The sequence below is a fragment of the Thamnophis sirtalis genome, unplaced genomic scaffold (genome assembly GCF_051295495.1).
Source record: "Thamnophis sirtalis isolate CommonGarterSnake01/CBP01778 unplaced genomic scaffold, rThaSir2_p1.2 scaffold_4, whole genome shotgun sequence".
In the NCBI taxonomy this organism is placed as follows: domain Eukaryota; kingdom Metazoa; phylum Chordata; class Lepidosauria; order Squamata; family Natricidae; genus Thamnophis; species Thamnophis sirtalis.
Genome location: NW_028261384.1, coordinates 137,332,386 through 137,347,995, shown reverse-complemented (window position 1 = coordinate 137,347,995; position 15,610 = coordinate 137,332,386). Strand labels below are relative to the sequence as shown.

At 40.5% G+C, this 15,610-nt stretch overlaps 1 protein-coding gene and 1 gene segment (V, D, J or C); both read right to left on the bottom strand.

The window, feature by feature from the left end:
• The window catches only part of LOC106538676 (uncharacterized), a 75,436-nt gene extending 62,053 nt beyond the window's left edge, over positions 1-13,383 (bottom strand). The window contains exon 1 of the mRNA XM_087714209.1: positions 13,231-13,383. Within this exon, the coding sequence (XP_087570335.1) occupies positions 13,231-13,300 (70 nt within the window). The 5' untranslated portion in view covers positions 13,301-13,383. The remainder of the gene's footprint in view (positions 1-13,230) is intronic.
• Positions 1-15,301, bottom strand: part of LOC148046865 (Ig gamma chain C region-like) — a 112,018-nt gene extending 96,717 nt beyond the window's left edge. Inside the window, 1 exon segment of the C gene segment in view lies at positions 15,256-15,301. Coding sequence covers positions 15,256-15,274 — 19 coding nt within the window.
• Between the last annotated feature and the right edge of the window lie 309 nt (positions 15,302-15,610).

Genomic DNA, 15,610 nt, shown 5'->3' with positions numbered 1-15,610 from the left:
TATCTCTGAGAGCTTTGACGGGGTTTTCAGAATCTGTCAGGGTAGAATTGTATGGAACCATAAACGTTTTTTAAAAACATCTAAATCTCAATGATGAACTTTGAAATCGGAACATTAACATTAGGTAGCTACATACGATATTGTCAGGCCTGCGGCCATCTTTCTTTGGGATTGTTGGCCTGCCACATTTTCCATTATTCTACTATGCATTTTCTATTGTGGGAAAATGCATTGTAGATGATATGTAGCTATAACAACATTCTTTCTAGAAAGCCAAGGTCATCCTTTGTCTCTGCACTTCTGCGTCTGACCGGACCTGGATGGGTGAAAGCTGCCAGCATTGGCAGTGGGAGGTTGGACCATGTGATGGACTTGTAGGTGTGGGGGCAAGATCTTAAACTTTCAACTGGGTGGGGGGAAAGGGGAAGCTTTCAGATTCGGGTTTTCCCAGTTGTGCCAATATGGCTCTCTTAATAAATTGGAACTTTGAGCAATACTTTGCCTTGGACTCTGATTTACTTTTGGATGCTACTTGGAACCTTGACGGATATTCTGTTCTTCCTAGCCATTTATTAATGAGGATCATGTGTTTTCTTTGTTCATATTCTAACTAGGGCACTTCAGAGAAAAGAGAATGCTCTGCATTGACGTCAAAACAGAGGTGAGTGTGTTGGTTTCTCGGGGATCTGTGAGCTTGTTTGTTTACAGAAGGAACTAACATCAGCAGTGCAAACCCCACTCTCTTCTAGCATTGATGACGTTACCTAGTTTGGCTCAGGAAACGTCTGCAAGAAAGCAAGCTAGCTCAGAGATCGCCAAGGACGTCTTCATTTCAACCCTGAGCTACAAATATTCTCCTTTACAGGTGAATATATGTTTCCTCAAAAATAAGACCTCCCCGGATAATAAAAGCCCAATCGGGCTTTTCAGCGCATGTGCCAAAATAAGCCACCCCATAAAATATTTAAATGCATGTGCAGCCGGTCCAAACCATTTCCTGGAGGGGAAAGGGGGGGAAATGCCCCATGTGCACCTGCCATACACATGGAACAGCCTTGAGGAGGCCGCTCACGCAAATCCTACCTACCACATCCCTTCTCTCAGTGGCAGCCGCAAAAAGAGCCCAGAGACATTAGGGCTGGCAAGAGTGTGCCAAAAACAGAGACAGAACCTCTGGCCCTCTTTGGATCAGCTGATCAGTAGCCCAAGGGCCGAGGGGCCTCCTGCACCTCAAAAATAATAAGACCCCCCCAAAATAAGGCCAAGCGCTTATTTCAGGGGGTGAAAAGAAAATAAGACCCTGTCTTATTTTTGGGGAAACACAGTATCAATATTAATCAATAATAATTAATATTATTATTAATAATATTAATAGTATCAATAATAATTAATATTACTGAATTAATGGATGCTCTCAGAGGCATTGGTCCCCGGTGAACCAAAAATAGGTATAGAATGTGGGGTGGATGTGTATATACAAAGTTTCGCAGCAGACCCCCCCCAAACTAAACAGCTGAGTGTTTCATCTAAAGGAGCATTTGAGGAAAGAGGTATCCCATAACTGGCCACCTTGCTCTGATTCTTGAAGAAGATTCCACTTACCTCCGCAGAAAGATAAGATGTTGAAGGTCTCCGAATGGTTGTAGGCCTTGCTTTTCACGTCACAGGCGAACTTCTTTTCAGAAAGCCAGTCTTCCTTGGTGATGACAAGTTTGCTCCACACGGTGTATCCCCCATGGCTATTTGGGACGGCTTCGGCGGTGGTGAAGCCGGTGGTGATTTCTCGTTCCTCCTTAAGCCAACGGAGCTCAATGTTTGGGGAGCAGAGGTCACTAACTTCACAGGTGACAGTGGAATTTAGGTAGCTACTGGAAAAGGCCCTAATAATTGGTGCCCGGACGAGCATCATAGGTTCCTTTGCTGATGATCCCCCATCTGGAGCATTGCAAGAAAAAAAATGACAATTGGGTCAAGGAATTTCAATACCTTCAAAGCATAATGTAAATGATGATTCAGAAGTGGCAGTAATGTCACTTACATGTTCAGTTCTATCAGGGACACCAACTAGTTAAACTGAGTGATCTGCTGGCCTTTGATAATTGAGAAACACATCTGTATCTACTGAAATATCTTGGAAATAGGGATCTAGGGAAATGAGGATGAGTGGGGTTTAGCCCCAGACCCCAGTCCCATATTCAGAGAACTCATTTCCCATGGCCAAGAAGAAGCCACGTTCAACCTCCTCTATAGTCAGAATGTGGGCTTTCAAGGGAAATGAAAGTATCGCAGTGTGCCTATCGTTCAAAAGAATTAATCACCCAGGTAGAAAATGTCAGGTTTGAATGAGACTATGTTAATTATCCATTGGGTTAAGCAAAGGAAATTACCATATTTTCCGGACTATAAGACGCACCGGAGTATAAGACACACCATGATTTTGAAGAGGTAAATAAAAAAATTAGTTTTTGCACTCTGCAGGCCTCCCAAACCCTTGGCATGCCTTGTTTTTTTTTGCAAAAAAAAGGGCATGCACAGCTTTGGGAGACTCGTAGAGTGCTCCTGGGGGATGGGCCGGGAAAACAAGCAAAAACTGCCTGTTTTTTGCTTGTTTTTGCCCTCCTCAGCCCCCCAGGAGCACTTTGCAAGCCTCCCAAACCCTCTGCACACCCATTTTTGAAAAGGGGGTGGGGTTTCGGTAGGCCAAAAAATGCTACATTCAGTGTATAAGACACACAGAGATTTTCACCCTCTTTTTTGGGGGGGGGTAAAAAGTGCATCTTATACTCCGAAAAATACGGTAGGTCTAGTGATTTAGGAGGCAGGCTAACTTTTCTACATGCCTGTGTTGCGTCTAGCTTCTAACGTCCTCTGATTGGCTGCCTCATGAAAGTGCCCTACGTGTTCGTGGGTGGCATGGCTGACAGAGTAAAGGAATTTCACTTACATTGTCGAATAACTGGGATTGATGGCTTGCCCTTGGGGTGATCGGCGTGGCAATAGAACGTTTTATAGTTATCCCAGTCAGTCCGGTTAACTTTAGCCTGAGACGCTGTGGTGTACGTCCCACCCGACAAGATCGATGGAAATTTCACGTTGTCGATATTCTTGATGTTTGTAGCATTCCAGGAGAAAGTGATGGAGTCTGGCAGGTAATTCTTGGCGAGGCATCCGACGACGATCTGGTGAGAGCCTGAGTTGTCCCCGGATGGGATGAGTGGGAAAAGAGAAGGGGCCTTTGGGGGTTCTGAGGGAGAAGAAAAAAAGGATGGCGGGTGTTGAAGCGGTTACACGCTCGGCTGGGATCGAGCGCACGAAAGGAAGCATGCCTTGCTCTTGCTGGGAAAGGAAGAGAAAGCGAACAACTCTCCGTGTAAGCGTTCCTCGATTCAACCAGGTTCTGCGGAGTGCATGTCATGGTTTCACGGATAGACTCAAGTTAGAGGCAAGCTTCCAGGCTGAAGTTTTGCCTCACTGGATCCCTAACCGGTTCTAACCGTTCATATGGATCTCTCCTTCAACTGACCATCCTCTGTGTGAGCTGAGATAGGAGGGTTAGGAAGTATGAACAGAGGTGCGAACATTTTACCGGTTAGCTGCCCATAGCCTGAGATTCGTGGTTTGCCAGGCAATGTCATAGGAGATTTCAATCAATGGGACCACTTCCCCAGGATTGTTATAGGAATCCCTATAGAGAGCAACCTTGGGAAAATTTATATACTTAGAAACTCATATTTAGAAACTGCCCATCTCTTTCACGGAGGAAATATTTTGTATTCTTATTGCCGCAAACTGGATGGATTCTAAACAGGACTGGAATCTCCTTCTAAGGAGATAAATTTTCAGATTCATGAAAGCAACAATGGTCAAAAAAAACCCTCCCTCTGTGTATTCCCCCATGGTGACGGAAAGACGGAATCCTTAAGAACATTTTGTAAAGTAGCATTTACTCAGAGGTCACAGACAAACTGACAAGGTATTTCCAAGTCTAGGGAAGAAACCGAGAAGCAAAATTTTAATCTCCTTCAGGCCCCACGCTGAGATTTGAAAGTAATCAAAGCATTTCTTCTCCAAAAGATAGAAGCAGATCTCAAACTTTTCTCTGAGACCTTGTTGTCAATGCTAACACACACACACACACACACACACACACACACACACACACACACACACACGCACACATACCTCCCTTTTGGGTGTCAACTATTTGAAGTAGCCCAGATGAAAAACCAGTATCATGAGTTCTAATACTCCATTTACTGTAACAGAATTGTCTAAGTCCCCCTCCTTCCTTTAGTTTCTAGGGAAGGAGGGAGGGTCTCTTCTGAGAGACTTCCCACCCATTTTTCTGTGGGCTGAGATGTCTCTTAGTTGACCATTGCCTTCCACATTCTGCCTCCCTTTCCCCTTTGTCCTCCCCTCTCTCTCAAGGTTCTTCCCAGAGAGCTTCAGAAAAAGTTTCAGATCCCCCTGTCTGAGGGGAGCTCTCTCTTTTGATTCTTAAAAGCTACGGTTTAGGCTCTAATTCCCTCAACTCTCCTGATTTCTTGCTTAGAAACACGTACATCGCACACCAGAGTAGTGAACATGCCTCATTCTCCCACCACCTATTTCCCCCATGCCAACAACCGTGTGAGTGATTAATGCAAAGTCCACCCAGCCAGCTTTCATGCCCAAGAATGGCCTAAAACTCATAACGTTCCAGTTTCTAGACCAGCAACTTCCCTGCTACACTGAACTGATTCAGATATTTACCAGATGTCTTCTACAGAAGGGGCATAACAATAGTAGAATGGGTAGAATTACTGGGACATAATAACAACTTCCTATTTCACTTCTGTAAGAGTTGCTTTGCTCCTGCAAGAATGACAATCACCTCCGCCATTTGCTTCTACCAGTGATCTAACTCCTGTTATCTTGATTTTGTGGATAATTTTGCCTGGTGCAGGGATATGTCGTGGCCTGGCAGGGTTACATTGGGCAAATACCTGTATTGCTAAGCACTCAGCCTCCACTGTTCCTTGCTGCACAGCCAAAGCAGGGCTACAAGGAAGGCATGGGCCAGGGGGACAGAATTGGGTACTAAGCAGATGCCTCCAAAGGTATAAAAAGATGCCATATCTTCCCCAAGGTGTGACCTTTAACTGCATGCTCTTTGTCTGCATCTTGTGGAATGGTCTACCCAGATCATCTTTGTACAAATAAAAGCTGTTACTTTTTCCAAGCCTCTTCTTGGGTCTCCCTCAAAGCACAGTCCATGAGACTCAGTTCCTGCTTCTCCTTTAAACATGGAGAACAAGCAGGGCTCAAACTTTCACAGTGACCAGAATGAAAAATGATTCTACTCCCTCTCCAAAGGTGATCCTTTCATCCTCCATCTCAATCCAAACTGATCTAGTTCTGTTTTTTTTTTTTTTAAAAGAATACTTTGTGCGTCAAAATCAGGAGGGGAAAATTTGTCTCGGCCTGAATCTGACTGTACTTTAAAATAACAGTTATTAAACCCTGGTTACTGGTTCTCTGATTTATTGGTAGCTCGGCTTATTGGGGTTGGATTAGAAGACCTCCAAGGTCCCTTCCAACTCTGTCATTTTGCCTTTTCTGCAGCTGACTTACTGCTAGAACTTTTCACACTTCCTAACCGTCTCGCATTTCAGAAGGAAAGTCCCCAACTGCTCTCTGGCATCGTAGTGTAGAAGAAAACCATACAATTTACAACTGAATGCTAGACCCTAGAAAAATCATTGTACCTTGCCCATCCAAAGCTTGAGCTAATGAGTAGTGACTTTCTAGAACAGTGTCAAGCTTGTCTGCCTTAAGATAGTTGGACTTCAACTTTTAGAATTCCTTAGCTGCATGGGGAAAGTGCACTGCAGGCTACTGCTAGATCAGCAGTTCAGCGGTTCAAATCTCACCGGCTCAGGGTTGACTCAGCCTTCCATCCTTCCGAGGTGGGTAAAATGAGGACCCAGATTGTTGGGGGCAATATGCTGACTCTCTGTAAACCGCTTAGAGAGGGCTGAAAGCCCTATGAAGCGGTATATAAGTCTACTGCTATTGCTATGAGGTCGAGTAACACTGTTCCAGGAGGCCAGGCGGGGAGAACTTAGCTGCTTTCTCTTGAATTCTCTTTTTTGGGGGGGAAACACATTTTTTTAAATTTTTTGATACGTATTTTTAACTTCTTTTATAAGCAAAGTATTGCCCGGGTTTTCCCCCTTAACCTCTTCTCGTATTCATAGTTCATTTTACATCATCTTTCCATTCCTCATTTCAGCCATATTATTTTCTTCCCATATTCTCCATCTTACTTTTAATGTCTTTTTAGTAGGTAAGCAGTATTGTTTCTTGCCCCTCCAAATTAATCACCTTTAACATTTCAATTCCATCTATTATTCCGTTTTACTATAGATAACATATATCCTCAGGTTTAGTGTACATTTCACTTAATGATCCACAGTGAAAGGCATTAATTTATTTCCCTCACATCCTATTAACCATAGATCATTGGCAATATTAACATATTTCATTTTATTCTACTAGTAAATCCTTTTTCCTTCTTTCCTCCTTTCCTAACCATTTTTTCTTGGCCTCCTGACTTCTTCTAAAGCTCATGTGTAATCAACCAAGTCAAATCATTTATCTAGCTGAGTAAAGGTAGCTATTCCCCCAACGTCCCTCTCCATAATTCATACAAACTCTACTCTCCTGCCGAATACAAGATACAGCGGGTAACTTTCTCATTCTCCTATCGGGGCTCTTGATTTTTAGAAAGCTGGGAAGCTGGCTGTATTTTACCCGGCCCTCACAAACCATTTCTCCAACCTTGGAGCAGTGTGAGAAAACATGAGGTGCAACCTCAAGGTTAACGCGAAGGGTTGCACATGTCCAAGTGGGATACTACACCTCAATAAAGGAAGGAGAGGCAGACAAAAATGCTCAGTGCTTTCCCCCCAATGCTGGGGTCTCACTGGAAGCTTGCAAACTCTATGGCTTCAGGGAGATTTAGGAGCAATTAGCTCTCTTTCCCTCCCCCCCAAAAGCTATAGAGTTATCTCCTAGAACAGCCACGAGTTTTAGAGTAGGGAGAAAAGCTCCTCAGAGCTTTTTTCTGAAAACTTTCCAACTTCTGGAAAGCAAGCACTCTCCTACTAAGCCTGGCCATGTGGTCCACTCTCAACTTTCTCTATGCCACAGGTTGGCATGGTGTCCCTCAACTGACCCTCTGGCCACTATCGCAAAACGAGCAGATTGTGGAATTAACCTGATTTTCAAAGCTATAGAGTTATCTCCTAGAACAGCCACAAGTTTTAGAGTTAGGAAGAAAAGCTCTTAGAGCTTTTTCTGAAAGCTTTCCAACTTTGGGAAAGCAAGGACTTTCCTACTAAGCCTGGCCACGGGGGTCCATCTTTCTCAACCTTCTCCATGCCACAAGTTGGCTTGGTGTCCCTCAACTGATCCTCTGGCCACTATGGCAAAACGAGCAGGCTGCGAGTTTGCACAACACACCGAATCATAAAACAACCAGACTGAATCTGTACAAGATTGTAAAAATCAAACAAACTATAACCCAAGTTAACAATAAACAAGTCAAACTGATCTTGGGCTTCTAAGGGTGTTACTTGACCGCTAAATTTTGTGAACTCGGCCTCTGCTTCCTCCTCCTTCTCTAGAAATTTGAGAACAATCATCCACCTTTTAGCTAAGGGACTCGCTTGGAGTAATTCCTAGAATTTGCAGAGCCCTAAATCGCTCGGTAAACCAGCTGAGCCCCAAGATTAAACAGCTGAGCTCTGGCTTCGGAGAGGAATACGTTGGTTGGGCTCCTCCATGCTAGCTTTAACTTTTTAATCACCCGAAACAACGCCACATTTGAAAGGCTTCAACATCTCAGCAAAAGCTCCTGCCCAAGAACCTGACCATCCCAAATGCCAACATGACAGCTACCCTAACAGTGAATCCAAAAATGCCCATACATCAGCTCAACCAGAGCTCAACCAGAGCTGGGCTTCTAATGAGCTGCTGAGATTGCTAGGAACTTTCCCCCATCATGCCAGGCTGAGCAAGAAACATTTTGGGGGCAAAGCGGTAAGCTGGCTAGGCAATCTCAGTTCAATTTCTCCCAAAACAGCAGCTTTAGAAAGCTTGCAGCTTTCCAAGCTGACGGGCGAGCTTTAGAATGTCTACACAGTAGCTCGAGCGTTCCCCATCCCGATTAAGGTAAAGGTTTCCCTCGCACATATGTGCTAGTCATTCCCGACTCTAGGGGGCAGTGCTCATCTCCGTTTCAAAGCCAAAGAGCCAGCACTGTCCAGAGACGTTTCTGTGGTCATATGGCCGGCATGACTAAACGCCAAAGGCACACGGAACGCTGTTACCTTCCCACCAAAGGTGGTCCCTATTTTTCTACTTGCATCTTTGCATGCTTTCAAACTGCTAGGTTGGCAGAAGCTGGGACAAGTAACGGGAGCTCACTCCGTTACTTGGCACTAGGGATTCGAACCGCTGAACTGCCTACCTTCTGATCGACAAGCTCAACGTCTTAACCACTGACGATTAAACCCACCACGAAATGGGGAACCCTTCCAGGTTTGGGGGGCTAGCTATCACTACCACCCTTGCTACCTCTGAAAGATTGACTGACAGATCTCCCCTTTGAGTGGCGGGTTTCACGGAAAGCTAGTCTTTCCCTCCCAAGCTTCTCTCTGCTCTCAAGGCTTCTCCCAGCTATGGAATCGCCTTAGCTGTTAACTCAGCATGTGCTATTCCTCCTAGCTAGCACTGGGATCAGTACAAAAGATTTACGGCTTTCCTAGCACCCCTAATCCCAGCTAACCCCCAGCGGTAAATGTCAGGGGCATGCTCTCAAACCCAACGCAAGCTTTCGGAGAAACGACAGAGAAATCACCCCGTGATTGCTCAAACCAATTCTCAGTAGAGGAAAGAAGCAGCTTGGCTGATCTCTTAGCTTGAAGGAGAGGCCATCTCTGTAGGGTTTTTTGGAAAGCTTAGGAACTGTATGCTCCTAGCTCAGGGTCCGGTTTCTGGGAATTCCATCCCAGAGCGAAGGAGGGAAAGCATTCACCTGGTTTATAGCTAAGCACTAAGCTTGGCTGTACATACTTCCCTGCCTTTTGCACCTACAATACGAATGAGCGCCTAGCCGTACTGTGGGATTCGGGGAAGTGAGAGGGTTGCTGGTACCTAGTTTTTATCAAGCTGTCGCTCAGTGGAGGTTAAGTGGGGCGCAGAAAGGCACCTTATGATGGCTGGTGATCCCTAGCTATTGCTGTAAAAATATTATGGCTAGGAAAACTAGCATGCTTGCTCAATATTTAATAAGCTGGGCAAATGCTAGGAGCTTTGAGGATCCTCAGCTACCAATGTGGGGCATTTGATGATAGTCAGCACTGATTTCGCCAAAACCTACACAGCTGGATTTGGAGAAAAGTGCTGCTAGCTTTAGCTTTTATCTAGGTGAGCACCTGGCTTTGGTGATCCCTTCGATCTCAGCTCTAGCTGGCCTTCAGGGAAGCTACGGAGAAAGCTGGCTTTGGAGAAAGCACTCCTAGCTTTAGCTGAAGGGATCTTTGGAGATCCACCTAGCTTTGGAGAGTCCTGTCATCTCAGCTCTAGCTGACCATCAGGGAAGCTAAGGAAAAAGTTGGCTTTGGAGAAAGCGCTTCTAGCTTTAGCTGAAGGGATCTTTGGAGATCCCTTTGATCTCCATCAGGGTAGCTACAGAGAAAGCTGGCTTTGGAGAAAGCTCTCCTAGCTTTAGCTGAAGGGATCTTTGGAGATCCCTTTGATCTCAACTCTAGCTGTCCATCGGGGAAGCTACAGAAAAAGCTGGCTTTGGAGAAAGTGCTTCTAGCTTTAGCTGAAACTTTCTTTTTATCAAGGCGAGCACCTAGCTATGGAGATCCCTTTGATCTCAGCTCTAGCTGGCCTTCAGGGAAGCCACGGAGAAAGCTGGTTTTGGAGAAAGCACTCCTAGCTTTAGCTTTTATCTAGGCGAGCACCTAGCTTTGGAGATCCCTTCCATCTCAGCTCTAGCTAGCCTTCAGGGAAGCTATGGAGAAAGCTGGCTTTGGAGAAAGTGCTCCTAGCTTTAGCTGAAGGGATCTAGCTGACCATCGGGTAAGCTACAGAGAAAGCTGGCTTTGGAGAAAGTGCTCCTAGTTTTAGCTGATCTCTAGCTGACCATCAGGGAAGCTAAGATATGGGTTCTAAGAGGCTAAAGCCAAAAAAAGAGAACTGCTTCTACCTTTCCGAAGCTACAGCTTAAGGTTCTCCAGTTGTTTTCTAGCTGAGGGGTTGCTAGAGCTACCCTGGAGCTGAAAAATATGAAGCTCTCCAGCAGGCTAACTTGCTGAAATCCAGGGCTTTTTCTAGTTACATTCGAAGGCATAGTTGAGTAGGAAGCCAAACATCTTTTCAAAAGTAGAAAACATGTTTCGGGGACACTCCGAGAGATTCTCCCCAGCCCGAGCTATGATTGTCTCAGATATAGCTAAAGCTTTTGGGGTTGAGAAGACCAAGATAGCATCTGTAGAGCTTCCTCTGGCTAAGCTTTAGAGACACTAGAATGGTTTAGCTTGCTATCCTAAAACTCCAAAAATTGTATTCAAAGGGGAAAGACATTGGATGGAAAAATCCTGGGATACTCAGAGCATCCCAGATGTTTGGGAGTTAAGATGCTGAAGAAGGCTGCTAATTTTGCACTGAAAAGAATCTCTGTCTATCAACCAATCAATCAATTCAACAATCAATCAACCAATCTTCTAAATAAATATTGCCCTTAGAGGGGTTTTAATAAGCCACCATTTCTATTTCATAAACAATGTTAACTAAATAGGAATGTTAATTAACCATGTACTAAGTTTCCCGCGGTCTATGCTGTATAAACTAAGACAAGTAAAATAACATCTTTCCTCAAACAAAATTCCTAAAATGACCAGTCCTTTCTTAAAATTATTCAGAAAAAGAAAGATGGAAATTTCAAAGAACAGTCATGATTACATTCTACCAAATAAATAAAATAAATTGAAACTCTGCCAGAGAGGATAAGAACAGAACAATCCCAATTTAAAACATAAATAAATAAAGTGGGGTTTTTTTCCCCCAATGAGAAAATTGAAAAACAACTTTCTTAGTGACTTTGGGAGAAACACTTGCCCCCTAAAAAAAAAGAAAAATTCTGATTCATGCCACAAAGTCATTCTTTTCTAAAAAAAAAAATCATCCCAATCAAATTAGTCATTTCCCTTATGAGTAATTCATTAAAATAATAATAATAAAACAATGCACTGTTCAATAACAACCTTAATGCAAAATTATGAAGAAATATTCCACTGGTACAAAACAAAAACATCATTAAAATAAATGGCTATAATAAGTGATCAAACAATGTTAAGGCGTATTAATTAAGTAAAATTGGTTGTCATAATAAACAAGGAGAAAATGTGTGATGATTAAAGCCGAATCCATACAAATAATTCTGCTTTTTCCTTACCATTTTAGTGCGTGGTTTCTAGAAGAAAAATGTGCAGAAACTGCCAGCAAAAAACCAAATGCCTAAGGAAAAAACTTAAACTTTTTTTTCCCCCTTGTTAAAATTAAAACATGATAAATCACATTTATTTTTGGAAAAGGGAGGAGGGAGAGGACTCGGGAAAAAAAAAACAGGTGTTGTTTTCGAAACACTTAAGGGCTATTTTCAGCCATCCAGAATTATTTTAGAAGCCCCAAACTCTTTCAGATGAAACTTGAGTCTTAAAATATACTAAAACCGAGAAACGAATCTATCGCCACCTGTTCTCTGAACATCCCAGAATATTCTGTTTTCTGTCAGGCTATTTTAGTTTCAACCCCCCCCCCTCCCAACTGCAAAAAAACACATTCATTCTATTTTTTTAAAAAAATATCATACGGATTTTCTACTTTTTAATTTTATCTAACCAGCATTTTATTCTTTTCCACTTCTAAGTCTGTTTAAAGGCAATTAATTCACAATTTTACTCCTGCTTAATTCAAATTGGATTCCCCCTCCAAAAAAAACTTAATTAATCTCCAGAAATCAATCTCATAATGAACAAACCACTCAATAAATCCCATAAAGATCAGGAAATAAAATAATAACAGTGTATAATAATAAAAAAATAACCGAAGAGAGAATTCATCGATACATTAAGAATTATCCAATTTACAGCAGAAAAATTTAATCGTCTAATATGTTGCATAAAACAGGTTCTAACAAAAGGACATTTCTTTAATTCTTTAAAGAATCATAAGACACTTTTTTTTCATTTTCCACAGCAAACTAATAATAATAACAATAATAGAAATAAAGAATGGAAGAATTAAAAGAATAGAGGACAAAAGGATATAGGAATGGGAGTCAATTCAATGCAGAGACAGATTTATGCTTCGTAAATGATATATCTAAGGTTCTATTCTATTTTAAATTGAAATAATTGAGGCAAACAGCAAAAGAAAAGAGGAAGGAACGAACTATTTCATTTCTAACGCTGATATGTGACATTTTTAATCCTTTGGTTTAAGTATCTCAGAAATTAAAAACAGTGAGAGAATGAAAGAGTGGGTTTCTTCAACAGAGGCAAAATCCTTCCAAATTAATAAAAGTCCTCTTACATATAAGAAACATATATATGATTTAGAAAAAAAAGAGATTTACCTGTTGTAACGGTGATTAAAGTTCCTTGTCCCCATTGGAGACTTGCACATTAATATAACTGTTAAATATATACTTAACACAATAACTGAGAACTGGACTGGAATAATATTAAGTAAATCCAATGTTCATGTCAAATATAAAGTAAATCCAATTTCATGTCACAATTGTGAGGTTTCCTCTCATCATTTAGAACAAATCTAATGAAATTTCAGTAGGATTACATCTTTCTCTATTTCCAAATCACACAAACTATATTTTTTTTTGGGGGGGAGAATACTTAGAACCCAATTTTGTTCACAACAATCTTATTAAATTCTTTCAAAAAATCCTCCAACATAAATGATAAAATGTCATTTTAGGAGAAAAGGGAGAGAGAGAGAGAGGAGTAGACCAAGAAAAGGAGAAAAAGGGTCATTTTGATTTTTGGCTATAGAGATTTCTTCCTGGAATGAATTCTAGTGAATCCAAGAAAACTGCATTAAAATCACGAAGAAAAACTCACAAAAAGAATAACTTAGAAAAGAATAATTTTTTACCTGAGGAGACGGTGACGGAGGTTCCTTTTCCCCAATAGTCAAACCAGTTGTCACAATGAACAATTGTCATCGGCTAATCATACAAAAAGTTTGACTATTGGTTAAGCCAAACCTTAATCTTAATTCGTCAATTATCCTGACAGAATATTAATACATGAACTATATTAGAAATATAAAAAGTAATATAAAATATATTAAAATTCTGTCACTATAAATGATGAATATCATATATATATATTCTCAGTTTGTATGTTCTCGAATATTATATATATAATTGTATGTTCTTGAATATTATATATATAATATATATAATATTCGAGAACATAGAAACTGATACATAACTGAACAATAAAGAAAGAAAGAAAAGAAAAGACAGACAAACTCAAGGAAAGGATAACAAGAAATAGAGAGAAAATGAACCAAAAAGATTAAAATTTTTTTGCATATTTACTTGGCAGTAAACAGACTCTAGTGGTAATTACTTTGAAGTCATCAATTATCAAACAATTCTCTAAAAAACATTTATTCTGCAGTTACTCTTCAAACCTATTTAAAACGTCAGCGTAAAAATGACTGAGAAACATTAAAAAATGCAGGTTTTTCCCCCCGCGTAGGGAAAATGTCGTATCGCATTTTGCAACTTCATAACCAACTTTCTGTCCATCTGGCCGAAGTACAAATTTCAAGTGGGCAGTTGGGTTATTTTAATTTACACTCGAATTTCCTGAAATTAAGAAATTACCCTGTCTTTTGAATGAGATTCTGGAATTGCTTATGCCCAGAACTTTTAACAGTGCCACAGACAAAATTTTAACATCCCTTAGAAAATTAAAGCACAAAAAGAAAGAAAAAAAAATCCAAATGAATAACAAATACATGGAAAGAATGATAAAAACATACCTGTGCTGACTACAACGGATGTTCCTTTACCCCAGATGTCGAAGTAGTCACATCAGGCCAATCAAATCCAAACCATGTACAAAAACCTCACGAAGAATTATTTTGTCCTTCCCGGACCATGAAAAAGCGACTTAATTTATATAAGTCCAAAACAAAAATAACTTTTGAATGGTTTAAAATGCTAAGAAACTACATATCAATTGTTCAGGACTAATTAGATTACTGAAAGGAAAAAAATCCCTACGTTGTGGCAAAAATCTATATTGTGGCAGAAAGTTTCTAGACTTAGCTAGATCTAGTAAAAATTTTGGATGTTTGGTGACACTTATTATAATTTTGTCTGCAAAGGATGTACTCAATTTTTTGACCCCTTAATGTCTAAATTCAGAAGAACAATTTGCTTTAAAAATCCTATTAGAATAAGCATGTTTTGAAAGGATTCACAAAGAAGAAATTTAACTGAGCCTAGAGAAACAATGATATATAGATATATATTTTAGGAATAACAAAAATATGAATAGTCACGCAAAGATATTAATTAAAACCCTCACTGTTTCCACAATGCCCTTCCCAAAAGGGTTGCTTATATCTACGAATATTGAAGTGTCACAGACAAAATGTCATTTTGAAAATGGAAGAAAAAGAGGGAAAAAACTCCAAATTAGTAACATAAGGTAGAAAAAATGATGGAAACATACCTGAAGTGACTACGACCGATGTTCCTTTACCCCAGTACTCGAAGTAGTCACATCAAGTCAACCAAGTTTAACCCATGTACAAAAACTTAATGAGGAATTATCTCGTTTTTTTACAGACGGTGGAAAAAGTGTCTAAACCCTATTAGATTCTGGGATTCATTACTTAGATTTGGAGATGGATAAAATCTTTGAGGCTAGAGAATCATTTTTTTCTCAGGAATAGCAAAAATAAATAAATAAATAAGGCAAAGATATTCATTAAGAGGTCACCATCTCCGTTTTCAAAACATTCTTTCTGATATGAAGGCTTACAGATCAAAATTCTAAGAGTGCCGCAGACAAAATTTTAGAGAATTAAAGCCAAAAGGGGGAAAAAAATCCAAATTAATAACAGATGAAAGAGGTAAAAAGAATGAAAAAATCATACCTGTGCTGACTGTGACCATGGTTCCTTTGCCCCAGTAATCCAAGCCATCACATCAATGCAACCAAGTACAAGCCATGTACAAAAACTTAATAAGGAATCACATTGTCCTTTGCCAACCATCAAAAAAATGGACTCAATTTATAAAGCTCCAAAGAAAAATATCCTTTAAGTGGCTTATTACATTTTTGGTTGCAATGGACAAACTTGAAAGCTTGATGCCTTAATGTTTAAATTTAGAGGTATATATATATATTAAAAAAATCTGAATAATCTGAAATCCTATTAGAAGTCATGTTGTGCATGGATTTATAAATATGATATTTAACCCAGTTTACAGACTCAATTACCTTTTTTT